This window comes from Lichenostomus cassidix, chromosome Z (assembly GCF_008360975.1).
Source record: "Lichenostomus cassidix isolate B80296 chromosome Z, HeHo_3.0, whole genome shotgun sequence".
Lineage (NCBI taxonomy): Eukaryota > Metazoa > Chordata > Aves > Passeriformes > Meliphagidae > Lichenostomus > Lichenostomus cassidix.
In genome coordinates, this window is record NC_139511.1 from 40,956,276 (window position 1) to 40,970,457 (window position 14,182).

A 14,182-nucleotide genomic window follows, 5' to 3' on the forward strand; every position below is an offset into this window, starting at 1 on the left:
GGCATTTTGGAAATAAGGTGTCAGCTTATAAGCTTCTAGGGGAACACTATTTTTTCATGTGTTAGAAGACCACATTAGAAGTAGTTAGAGAAACCCCTATATTCAAGAGTCATGAGGAACTGATCCCTTCCTTTCTTGATACTAGGATGCCCAGAAATTGGGCAAGACATAAGTTTACTGCCTCAGTCAAAGGAGGTTTCTTGGGCACTATACAGTCACATGTTGGATTCAAACTGAAATTCCTTGGGCCTTCCTCAAACTTGTATTATGTTCAGTGCTCTTCCTAGTCCACAAATGGGCAATTCTTAGGTGTAAAGGTTTTTTATTTGCAGCTCTGTTTCTCTTACTCCAAGCTCAGAAACCTTATGTCTCATGGGAGATGTCAGTGTACCCTAGGTGTACCTGGTACGCTGGGTATTGTATGCTGTCCTGTTCTGCATGCTTACTTACTGCCTTCCAGACCCCAGACTGCGTCTGCTCTTATCACACCCACTTCCCATGACTTGGAATGGCAGAGGATCCTGAGAGATACACGACATCATCCAGGTTTATGGACCTTTGTGATCATAATAGAGTTTCTTTGTTTGTCAGATTGCTCCTTACTTTAGATGACAAGCTCTTGTGTCCTGTGCCCTACAATGCACCAGTGGTGTTTGGGTCACTGGGTCACTGCATCACGACAGAAGCAGCAGTGTTAGCTGTGGTAGCAATAGCCCATACTGAAAAGCAAGAGGAAGTAAGTCTCATGTTTGGGGAAATCATGCAAGTCTGTAAGACTCTAAATGGGATGAGCATTAGCTTTATAGTATAGATATTTTATTAATCTATGCAAAAGGTCACGTGAATTCAGGGAACCATACAGTGGAAAGGTTTTCCCTCACATAAGTGGAGACTTGTTTGATTTTTTAATTTAACCAGATATATATACTCAAGGAAAGTACATCCAACAGGTATGCTAATGTTATATTCTCTGATCTGATTATGCTTTTGAAACTTTCTAGCTCCTTTTAACAGTTTCTAAGTGTTCACTTCCAGCAATATCTAGAAGCTATAGTAAATTTTGTTCTGATTTCATGAAAACTCAGCTTCAGGAATATGATGACTGGTAAGTAAAAGAAGAGGTAATGTGCCATCAAACATGAATTTTTGCACATAGTTTAATCTGTGGATAGTTCTGGTGTAAGTTGTGGAAAATAATGTACACTAAATACTACAAGTGTATTTCACCACTGAATGTTTATTTTCCATGAAAGTCTGAAGTTGAGCATTACATAAAATACTGCAATAAAATATTACATAATATAATTAATAAACATTCAACTGAAGTCTATATGCAGTGCTTGTGCAGTGTTTTCTTGTTTCTGATTGCTTATTTTATTAATGTCTAGGACATTATTTATCTACTCATTTATTCATTTAAAAAGTAGAATCAGAATAATAATCTAAATATGTAAAATGTTCAACTAAGTTAAGGTAATGGTGGCATAGAAAAAAATAATTTGAATCAGCAAGAAATGTAAAATAAAAATTTGCATGTGTGAGCCCATGTGTGAGGAAGCAATATGAGCAGACGCAGTGCAGCTTACACAGTGCATGTAATTATTGTGTCTGTGTCTTAGGATGAGACAGATTTTACCACAATATGATTAATTTGAATATCCTGTATTTTTAGAACAAATATTGCATAGTGGCTCTTGCTGAAATAGTTGCAGGAGTAATCTGAAAATTTTTGTATTATAGAGTAATTTTATTTGTGTGCTTTATAAACGTATTTCACCGGAAACCACCTTCTGGTATATCTCTCTTGTCAAAGGAATATAGGAATGTGTAGGTTCATGCATGAAATACAGAGGTTCAGATATAATTTCTGGATTAAATCCTTCATTCATCAGATGCATTTTCTGATGCTTGAAAGTTGCAGTAATTTCCATAACATCCTAAAAAAGAAATAATTCAAGTAAAGTTAAATATTCCATTTTAGCCCATATCAGTGAAAATATGTTGTGCTTAATGAATAAAACAGATAATACAATTTTACTGTAGAAATTTCTTCAGTTAAACAGATTTATTTACTTCACAAGTGCAGTGAAATCTAAATCTTAAAGAATATTTTATTTCTTATTCATTGCCTATTAAAGCCAAATACAAGATTGTAAGTTTCTGCATCAAAATATGCATATTATTTTAACTTTCATCAGGGCAGTTCACCACAAAATCAATAGAGTATGAAACACTTGATGGTGCTCTGCACAGCACTGACTGATTTTGTGCTACTGACTCTCTTCTGATTTCCTGCTGCTAAACTTAAAACCTTAAACCTGATATTGTTAAATGCCTTCTTGTCTTATTTGTCAGTGTAAGCAGTTGCTGTACAGCAGTTATTCAAATGCCAATTAATGAGCAAGTTGTTCTGCACACAATAGTTGGTGTATAAGAGCAGAAGTGGCAAATTAATTAACCTTCTGTCAAATGTTGTTTACATTAAGAGAAAAGTTTAAAATAGATGGTTCTTAAGCATTGTAATTACTTATACGGTGTTTCCAATGTAGTGAATTTGTTCTTTTAGTTCCTGTGCTGAAAGAAACTGCTTTTTAGTTCTTGTTGAAAGGGAGTTAGAAAAAGTCCCGTGGAAAAGGTAAAAGAGCCATGGAGTTCCCTGGTTCTTTGCCTCCTTGTCCCTGGGCCTCTGCTATTGTTTTAGAGTCAGGTAAGAGAGGTTGAGAACAACTCCCACTCCGTCTGATTTTCACAAAACCAGTCAACGGTAATTGCAAGTCATGGTATCAAAAACCCACATATGGACTGCTGAAATATTTTCAAGACTGATTTTGTTTTTAATCCAATTTTGCAGGAGAATTTAATGTATTTGTTTGTCAGTCTTGATTAGGGTGACCTCTTTCTCAGGATGTAGAGAAGGGAATTAATTTTCCTCCAAACAGAAAATTGTGAGTTCAGCATTTATCCTGTTATACTCCCCTAAGATATTTTATAAAGTAATGACTTTTTTTTTCTCATTTTGATCTTTTAAAATAATTTCTTTTTCCTTTAATAAAAATTTGCACATACGTAAATATTTATTAATTATTTAGTACTCCTATTAACTTTGATTACTTTGGCTCCTCTTCAATTACAAAAAAAAGCTTTAGTCAGAGAGCACATAAATGTGAACAGGTTTAATCAGTTCCACAAATATAAGCTCTAGAACTCCACACAGATTTTCTCCACCTGGTGGAACTGTAAAGACAGATCTGCTCCCAAAGCTTTTCCTAGGAGAGGCCATTCCTGCCCTGAGACACCACAGATAGTATAACCTAAGCTTACTGCATTTGAAGGTACATTTACTTTGCACAGTAATCTATTATTGAAAAAATAGGTTTTCTCCATCTTTAGAACTTTTAAAAATTGGACTTCAACCTGAATGCATAAATGTTTTTTCTCCTCTTCCTCTCCAGTCTCATGCACTCTGTTAAATTCCCATCTTATTCTCAAACAAATTTGTGCTTTTCAGATATTTGTCAGTATTTAAGGAGAGACAAAACTGCCAAATGCCTCTCAGCATCCCTTAAAAGCAGAAAACAGAGAGTGACAAACTTTCAGAAGACATAATGTGGAGCTCTTTCCTGCTCTTTGCAGTCCGTGCTCTCCTGCCCTGTTGCCGAGCATCCTGTGGGGAGTTCACAAGGGGTGTAATCCTTGCACTTTTAAAGTGCATGTTAAAAAAGAATTGTATCCCAGTTCTGCCTTTGTACTTTAAAACATGTGAGTGCATTTTAATTCTCATGTTAGGAAATCCTCTCTATAAACATTTATTTTACTATCTATTGCAAATAACTAGGTATTTCTTTTGTGCCTTGTCAGTAACAGTGAATAATAATCACTTCAAAAACAACCACATCAGGAAGAGGCTTGAAATGGATCATGTCACCCTTTTATAAGAAGACACTCTTATGTGTAATACTACACATGTATTTGCTTAGTCTTTTATTGGCTGGAAGAAAACACTAGTTAAAGATGAAAAACTGTGAAGCAAAATCCAAATGCCAAGTTATTAATTACATCTATTCATTGGTATGAATGGATCCTTAAAGCAAAATAGAACTTTAATTCATAATATATTTGCTAAACTTAATAATAATAATAATAACATTAATAATAATAATAATAGGAACAGTAATTTAGGCTAGTATTACCTTTTGTTTTCAAACAGTTTTGTTTGAAACTGTTAGTAAAATGTATTCTGTATTACATGATTGCAGAGACCAGTTTTCAAGTCAGACAGAAGATAAATACAAGTACAAGGCAATTGATTGTCTTACCATGATCCTCACAAAACGTGGTTGTGCATAACTTGGAAGGAAGTCCACAACATGCTTATAAAGCCTTTCTCCATTAAAGGTGTAGTGACGTTTAAGCACAATAGCTGCCATCCCTGTTCTTCCTTCATAATCTAAAAAAAAAGAAAAATAGTATAAGAAGTAAGAGTATATGTAAATGTTTTATGACATTTGGGGGGATTTAGTATAAGTCAGAGCAAATAAATTGATATTGTAAAATATCTCTCCTGTCTTCTCTGACATCACTGAGTATAAAGTCTATGGTATTTTATTTATAAGGTATGTGATACTTTATTTACAGCAGAGGGTATTGGAAGACTTTAAAGGTTCCTTGCAGTGGGTTTAGTTAATTAAAAAAATGTCACTGATGTCTTTTTACAAGGAATTCTGTGTAGCTGGAAACTGCCTATTAGGTTTTATTCCTACCTGAACATTGGTAACATAGTGGTCTAATTAAATCAGAGGGACCATTAATGTAAAAAAAAAAACCTGAATGCACTCAGACAAAGGCTAATGCATAGACATGTATGAGACTGCACTTGTTCTATTTAAAGTCAAGTGTTTATTGTACACTATATAAGCAGTGCTGAGTGCTTTGTATTCTATTCCACAGATAAATTAGTGACAAAGAGGGCAAGTGGCGCCTGGTAAATTACAGACATCAAATTATGTTTAACATGCAAACAGAAACAAAACCCTTTTCAAAAATATGTAACAGACAGAGTTTCTGCAGCATTCTGTTTATTGAAACACACTTGAAAATTCTAAGTGGAAAAAACATCTAAGTTGGAAGAAATCAGCTGCCACAAATCTGTTCAGAACAAAAGAGCAGCCTTGATGTGTACCTAAAGGAACTGGAAAGAAAAAATATGGGTATTCTGTTTCCTGAAAATGAATCTGCAGTTACTGAACTGGTGATATGCTGTAAAGTTTGTTTTGGCAATATTTGAGACTCAAGTAAACCCAGAAATATGAAAGACTGTACTATCTACATTTTATTAACACTATAACAAAAAAATGATATGATTCTTAAGCTCTTGAGGCATTTTTTAATGTGCTGTTTACTGCCTGAGGTAGCAATAACCCTTTTGAGGACCTTACATCAGTTCCAACCGTAGATCATAATGAGAGATGCTTTGAACATTAGACCACAGTTTTATTTGCATGCACTCGAGGATGTTAGCTCTCAAAGATGAACATATTGGCATTTGACTGCCACCTGCTGATCAACCATTCAGATGATGGCCTTTTAATTTTATTTTTATGCATCCTCTTTCTTTGAATCCATCATGTGTCCCATCTTTCAGTGCTGTCTCTTTACAGCTTCTTCTTCATGTGACTAGTTTCTTTTAATCTAGACTTTATTTGCCTTCAAAGGAAACAATAAACAGTCAGCATGACAATAAATTTGTCTTGCTCAGCCTGTTTCTTCAATGGATGCATCTTCTGAGAAATTTTCTACCTGATCTTGTAATTTAGCTGCCTACAGCTTTGATTGAGAACATTCCAGCTATGGAAAAATATATGTGTACTTGGATGGTACCCATAAGAAAATGGTTTCAGATATCTCATCTTTTTATATGCCCTGTTTTACCATTTCTCAGATGAAAGCCTGTAGCTTCAGAGAAGTCTTGTGTAGTTCCTAACTTTGTATTTCACTCTTCATGTTTCTCACTTCTCTTACAGTTTTTAATTTATCCCAATGTTTCTCCCATTCATTACAAAATTTCAGCATGTTTATTAAATACAGCATTTAACTGAAACTGAAATCTCCAAACACTGTAGAAAAGTCTGAATGGCCAGACTGAAACCACTTGTATCTTTAAATGTATTTGTGCATTTATTTGTAAGAACAGAAAAGTTACTGTAGGAAATGACTGTTTTCATTTTATATTCTCAAACTGCAGGGAATGTCTTACCTTTTATGCTTACACCGTATACATTAACTTCTTGGACACAATCCATCATACCAATGATCTCCGCAACTTCTAAAGTGGCAACATTTTCTCCTTTCCACCTGTTGGAAGTATTTCTCATATTGATATAGATGTTAATTTACACATTTTTATTATATATGTGACAAAAGACTGCTTTTAATGTGGACTGCCATTATTCTTAATGTATTGAAGAGTGAAGATAGACAGACAAATCCTTTTCTGGTTTTGTGCCATCTCATTTAAGACCCCAGTGATATAAGAAGTGCCAAATTTGAAAAATTCTCCTATGTTGGTGTGAACCTTGGTGTACTTGATTCCTATCCTTGGTGGGTTTGTTGAAACAAAATTGACATTCATCAGGTTCGAGTATGACCTGTGTCATCCAATCCTGTGTATGTGTGATTTCTTCCAAGCTCCCTCGATTTAACTCTGTGCTATACCTGAAAGTGTCTCCCACGCGGTCAGTGAAGTAGAGGAACCCATCCTCATCCATCACTAGGAGGTCTCCTGTGTCAACATACACATCTCCTTCCACAAACACATTATGCAAGAGTTTTTTCTCTGAGGCTTCTTTATTTCCAACATATCCAGAAAATGGGGCATCCTCAGTAACTGGAACAACTAGAAGACCAGGTTTACCTGCAGGCCATGAAAAGGGGATGCAAAGAAGCAGACAATAGAGTGAGCTGTTTAGAGCATAAATTATCATATCAAAAATCCTTTGGAAAGCCGTATCTGTTCCCTTCATCCTATTGCAACATTTCCTTAGCCGTCCCCTGAACAGAAGAAATAGGTGAGTAGAAAAGGGAACAAAATTTTCCCTCCTTCTCTTCCAAAAAGCTGGATCACAGGAAGGAGATTTTTTGAGTATGTTGTACATCACTTACCCGGAAAAAGCATTTACCTGTTGAAAAGATGACTTATCTGTCATTTGGAAAGGGTAATGGTAGTCAAACAGTACACATAGGGGGAAAATACATAGCACCTAAGCTCTTGTGCTTTGAGGTTTTCCAGAGGATAGGGTTGCTACTGCCCTCAGCACTGGTGTGCTGGTGTGACAACACATGCTGTAATCCACAATGAGTCTGGGCCCCCAGCCATCAAGGAGTCCCTGGCATCTGAAGCATATCCCTGCTAGGCATCACTCCTTCTTGTTGTCTGAGTCCTATCTATAACAGGGGAAAAACTTCCACTCGAATTGATTTAGAATATCCTTTAAACATGTTTTTCTATTATTCTGTATCTGTGATAAGTACTGGCTTTTTACTCAGTGTGTTCCTGAGGTTAAAAGATAATTCCATCCACAGAAGACTTCTCTTTTATTCCTTCAGCAATGTAAGGAGGTGTTTTCAATCAAATAATTTTCTTCATAGCTGTATTTCTACTTCTTAAATTAAATCCTCTTCATTGTTTTGAACACTCAACATGGAAAATGGAATGAAAGCTCATGGAAACTTTCAGAAGAGGAGCTTGCATTGCTGCAAATACAATGCATGATTTATAACAAATTAGCAACCAACCAAAAATGTTGAATTTAAAAAAGCAGTTGCCCTAACCCCAAGTCAATATTACAGGATGATTCTCTAGTCCAGTTTGTGAATTTACTGTCATTACTGTCTCACACTGCATCAAGTGACAGCTTCAGAGTTATCTAAAAATATGTGTAACAACCTGCAAAATTTTTCTTTTGTCATGAAACTGAGAATTTTATCAATTTCACTGAGAAATATTTTTTTTTTCATCCAATAACAAATAACATTTATAACGTAACAGTAGTGAGAAAGCAAGCTCTTTTCAAGAAAAATAAAATCTTTTTCTTGGTTTGGATATTATCAGCAAATCATGTATTATCAGAAATAATGGAAGATTGGTACATTTGTTTCCAGTACTGCTACCAGAATATATTCTATCTATATATTACATTACATTATATTATATTATTTTATATTATATTATATTATATTATATTAATTATGTTATGTTATGTTGTATTATATTATATTATATTATATTATATTATATTATATTTATTATATTATATTATCAAAGATAAGCAATTATATTTGCTGATTCGATGACCAGTACTTCTGTATGTCATTGAGATCTGACATTATCATGACCTATTTTAATCATAATATACATAGTCATAGTCATCTGTATAAGCCTCTCTTTTACCTTCAGGAATTTTATCTCAGTGATAATTAAATCTAAAACTAGTGATGTCAAAGACGTCTTTCCCAGAACGGCTACTTTTGACACACACGGATTCGTGCATGTGTACACAGGCACATGGATATTTAATGTGGCTTCAGTAAAATGCAGTGCTGTCTTCTGTGGAAGGAAAAATCCTCAGTTGTCAGGATTTTTCTCAAAGGTATTCTCAGCGAGGAGTCTATCTTATTTTCAGTTTGGGAGCTTCTGCTCTTTGAGGTGGAGTATTCCATTTTAAGTAGGAGTTTGGAAAGTGTGTGCACCTCTAGGTACTAAATAGAAAAATCTGTTTTTGTCACTAAATGTAAAAATATGATCCATATTTTGAAATTGTACTGTTCTCCCTCAGAATTTTAAATTTGAAAGTTAGAAAGCATCTTTAAACATCTGGCCTCAGAGCACAACGTATCTAAGAATACCTGTATCCTTTTTTTTTTTTTATTTAAAAAACCCAAAAAAGCCCAGAATATTACCAACGCTCTTATATTATTGTAATTTTTTTATTTTTAGATTATTGCAAAAATTTGCATATATTATTGCATATATTAGCAACAGATCCCTGTTTGGATCTATTTTCCAGGATAATTTTCAAATTCTAGGTGTATGTAAAAAAATCTGTTGCTCACACAAATGTTATCATCTAAATTGAGGTATCTGCTAGTTAATAGATAACTAATATTTTTCCTTACCTCTGGGTGTTTTCTTACACCTTCCATTTTCATCTCTTTTAAGTTCTTGTTTCCAGACATCATATTTCAACAACTCAAAAGAATGTATAAACTAAAAAAAGGGCACATATGCATAATTAAAAACATCACTATCTTACTCACTTTCTAGCTGTGATAAAAATTGCTTTGAATTAATGAATAGTCCCTATTGACTTTTGAAGACTTGAAACAGCTTAAAATACATGGACAGTATTCTGAGATGCAATTGTCAGAAAGTGTTTATATTAAAAGTAACACTAAGTATACATATTCAGATAAGTATTCATCTCCTTTATCTCAGAGCATTGTCTCAGAGTATGGTCAGATTTAAATCATTTATACGAAGGATAGTGAAACTTGTGCATTTGATCAAATCATCAGTTTTGCTTTAAGACTACCATCCCTTTCTAAATAGAGGGTTAATATCACTGAAATGCAAATCAAGATGATTCCTTGACAAAAAAATCTAAACTAAATTTACATACATCTCAAAAATTACTCCAGACAGATCTCAGTGGAAACTTACAACTCAATGATTTAATTTAGTCTTTCCTACCTTAATCTTCTATCCACACTGTTAAGATTGCTAGAGGATTGAAAGCCTTGCAGAGTTGTTATTATTATGGTAATGCCAAGGCATTTTTGGCGTCTCAGATTAAAAGCAGAAATAATTTGGAAGTCTTTAATTTGGTTTTGACCTCAACTGATCTGAATCTTTAGTATTGTTTCAACAGTATTTTATTATAGTAAAGTGTTCTTTATTAATAGAAACTGTACCTATTGGAAAAAAAATTTGACAGTACCAGGGCATTTTTATGATAGAAGTAATGCGAGTTTCAGCAGTAGCTGTATATGTAAATCTAGAGCTCCGACACTTTGAGATTAATATTCTTGTCTTCTATTTGCTGAGAATTCTGAAATTTTTTGTTTTGCTAATCTTATTTCACAGGAAATGTGGCACTAGTTTTAATGAATGGAGATGCAGACAAAAAGCAAATTTGTCTAAATTTTCCCTGGAATATATATCTCCTGATTCATACCAAAAGTCAAATCAAAACTAGTTTCTGGCCTCATCACTTAATATATGTGGGTTTTCAAGACGATAAGTGAATTTTGACAAAAAGCATCATTAATCAGTCCTGTGCATAGGCACTTCTACACAGTCAGTTTGGGGTTTTTTAATGTATTCTGTGGAAAACATTGGGTACACAAGCTCCTGTGAAGTCATTGTGTATATTTATTGTGGCTTCAAAACATATGTACAGACAGTAGAGACAAGGAAGGGGCTAAGAATAAGGTTTCTATTTTAATGAAACAGATTTTGCTATATCCAGACAGAAGGAAGCGGTTTCTTTCTTGTACACTTTCCTGCTCTTTATAAGTTCTGCCTTTCACCTGCCTTTTATTTTTTTCAGTTACTGGGTGGTTAATTGTTTGGTTGATTGGTTGGTTGATTTGATAACCTTACCTTTGAGAAAATGCCAGCACGGCCCACAGCTCCTATTTTATTAGTATAGTTCAGGAAAAAAATATTTCCTTCTGTGGACCCATAGAATTCAAATATTTTAATTGGGCCAAACCTCATTAGAAATTCTTTCCACACAGAAGGTCTGATACCATTTCCTAGGGCAATGCGCACTTCATGTACTCTGTCCTCTTCTTTCTGTGAACAGACAAAAAGAAGCATTCTGTGGCAGACAAAAGCAGGTCTAAACTCCTAGAATTCATCTAATACTTTCTAATAGAACAATTTTCCTTTATAAACTGCCACCTTGACTAAAATACTTCACAGAATGTTTTTTTGTTTGTTTTTTTTTTGTTTGTTTTGTTTTTTGTTTTTGGGGTTTTTTTTGTTTGTGTGTTTGGTTGTTGTTTGGGGTTTTTTTTTTGTAAAAATCAAACAGAAAAGCATAAGAAATCTTGGTCTGAGGTTGAGGGGGTTTTGTAGGATAAACACTTTGTTTCCGTAATTCTTTGAATATTCAGTTATGAATCCTTTAACTAAGATGTACATTACAAAGTTTAAAAGATTTTAGCTGTAAATAAATAGGTTTTAAGTAAGTGCCATTTCCCATAGAATGGAAGTTCCTTTGCTGTCAAGGAAAGAAATTTTTCTGTATCAACAAGGTGATGTCTTAGAAAACACTTGTGGTACACTGTGGTTGATTCTATATGTAATGATACTTGGTAGAAAATTTTGCACATCTGCCATGTTCCTTATGGAACCTCAAAAAGCAGCAGAGTAGTTTAAAGATGCTTACAATCTCATAGGCTTAGGTGCAATTTTAATCTTAAATCCAGATTTAGAATAGATAATAAAATCTGCAGTCAAAATGCAGTTGTGAATGTGTCGTTGTTACATGTCAATTATGTAATTATTGTGGTAAACTACTCAAATGTTTACTTACATAAATTAAATGTTTTAGCACACTCGAGGTTTCAAAATTTTGACTTTCAAAAATATTCACATAAAATTGTTTTGTGAACTCTGTATTAACAGACAATTTAATTTGATCCAGAACTTCATTTTATGGCACATTGGTTATTTGCCACAATAGCATCAACCGTAATGCAGGCTAAATTTCACCTGTTAAGTGGAGCTTAGTGACTCCCTGACAGGAGTCAAACAGAAGCTTGATATTCCCTGCTTCTGTCCAATGAGATGTGCTTTCTTTCACAATTTTGATGGAAAATCTGAAGGAATAAATGTTTTGATCACATGTATGTAATCCAACCCAATTATAAACCAGTTGGAAGGCTGACTGGGAGACTTCCTTCATGCCTAATGTTGTTCCTTCTTCAGTGCTAGTTCTTCCAGGTGAAATGATGGATTTTGGGTTTTTTTCCCCCAATATATCTTGTGATACTATAAGACTTGAAGTAAAACTCAAGATCTTGAGAGATTACAAGGAATAGGAGAAACAGTTATGCTTACCTTGATTCATTCCTGGTACAACAACCTACAGCATTTCCCTGAATTACCTTGAATTTTAAATATCTTTATTTAAAAGGTACATGGTTCTCTTTAAAAACATTCTTTGACATACATTCTCTTTTTTTTTGTTACCTTCTATGGGGTACCGTGCTTAAAATTTCATTCTGATTGCTACATGAAAGCTGGTTAGCTTGCAGTAGACATAATTAGTCAGAGAGTCTCTGTCCACATCAAGAAATCCCTGACTGCCTCCTAGTTTCCAAATTCGTATTCTTTCTCAATTTGTGAGACCTAGGCATGGTCAGTGAGAGGAGGGAAGGACGGGCACCCTGTGTATGACACAGAGCATACTCCAACAGATCCCTCATGTTCAGACCTAGTCCTGAGCCACACCAGGCCTAGCAGCCTGCAAAGGTTTCTTTCACTGAAGAAGAACGTGTGGTACAGTAGAGGTTATATGCAGAGGTTTCATGTCATATAGGTATATAACACATGGCTATATGTTATATGTGGTCATCCTCTAGTAAGATACATGATCTTGACAGAACTGCTGAGGCACTGATGCACTTCTGTTAGCAGCCTCAGCTTCCTTAACTCATCTAGGCCATCCCTCTCTTTTTCCGTCTTACCAGTTGCCAGTTAAGTATCAATTCCTTCTCTGTTAAATTCTTGTTATTGAGTCAAGTAAAGAAAGTTCTTGCTCCTTTTTCCTGCAGGAGAAACATTTACACAACTATCTTGGCCTAGCTAATTATTCCTTTGTGGTTTTTTGATCGATGGACTTCTGATATAATGTTTGTACACGCTTGAGTTCTGGCCAGCAGCTATCCAGTCTTGTGCCCTTTAATAATTTTTTGTCTTTGATCCCTCTCCTACATCCAGACCACCCCATAATAAGATTCTGCTCAAACCAGCTGCAGAATTCTTTCCCTTGTTGCTAGTCCTCGCATCAATCTCTGACTAATGTAGTCGGATCATTTGAACTTTGTGCTTGTACATGATGTTTTCCGAGATAGGTAGGAATACTTCTTGTTACCTCCCTTCAGTAACACCCTAACTCCCAAGTATAAAATGAAAAAAATTAACCAAGCTTTTCCACTGTCTTTGAGAAATCAGAGTTGCAATTTAATTAGTATTTTCAGACTATTTTCTACTGCTACTCTGTTTGGTGACATTTTACTTTTGTCCTAAACCTGATCATGATTTAGCTCTCATGATCTTTAGAACTGTTATTCCAGGAGGGACCATGATTTTGCACCACACCATTAGTACTTTGGCTTTGTACAGATATATCCATCATCATATATACATACATGGAAAAGAATTTGCCTTTGGAAGACTTCTAAGAAAAAGATTTAAGCTTACAAAAACACTAATTTATCAGTTTCAAACTAAAAATTAATTATCATTCATTAAATATTGAACAGAGTAGGCCTCTCCTTTTAAATAACTACTTTCAAACAGAACACTGAAATTGTTTAATCATTTAATCTGGTTCAGGCTCTTGTTTGGTCATTGAGTACAATTAAGATTTTACTGCTTTTACCCTTTTCTGACTGACCTGTGACTTGCTGGTCACTCAGACAAAAAGCTGACAAGTTTGGTTTTGCAGAGGCACTCCAGTTAGGGTCAGGGTATGTGCCCTGTCCTGCGAGGCTTGTTTTCATGACACCACTACATTTGCTGATGTAAACTCAATTGCTGTTGATGACAGCAAGGAATACAAGACCTATATTTTGTGTACACTGGAAAAATGATCAAACATTGGAAATACTATACTATTCAGAAATGGGTGAGTCTGTCTGACTTTCAGATTTGCTATATCTTAAAGCTGCATTTGCAAACAGAACTTACACAGGGATGATTGCAGAGGTAGCGGCAGAGTTCGCCTATATACAAAAACATGGTGACATTGTATTTCCTACAGTCATTCCAAAACTGGCTTGCAGAAAATTTCTTCTTCAAAACACAGGTTGCTCCTATGTGATGAAAACAGATAAGAAAATTCAAAATAACCTTTGAAACAAATGCCTGGTCTTCTACAGCTACTGTAACAAA

General features: G+C 34.7%; 1 protein-coding gene across 1 annotated transcript; it reads right to left on the reverse strand.

Moving 5' to 3' along the window:
• Positions 1-1,217: 1,217 nt before the first annotated feature.
• Positions 1,218-14,105, reverse strand: LOC146424756 (long-chain fatty acid transport protein 2-like). Its single transcript, XM_085042680.1, has 7 exons — positions 13,979-14,105; positions 10,658-10,852; positions 9,172-9,262; positions 6,712-6,910; positions 6,254-6,351; positions 4,317-4,447; positions 1,218-1,937 (listed from the first exon to the last, which is right to left on the reverse strand). Exons 1-7 carry the CDS (start codon positions 14,027-14,029, stop codon positions 1,761-1,763), a joined length of 942 nt encoding a protein of 313 aa, XP_084898806.1. The 5' UTR covers positions 14,030-14,105; the 3' UTR covers positions 1,218-1,760.
• Positions 14,106-14,182: the final 77 nt, after the last annotated feature.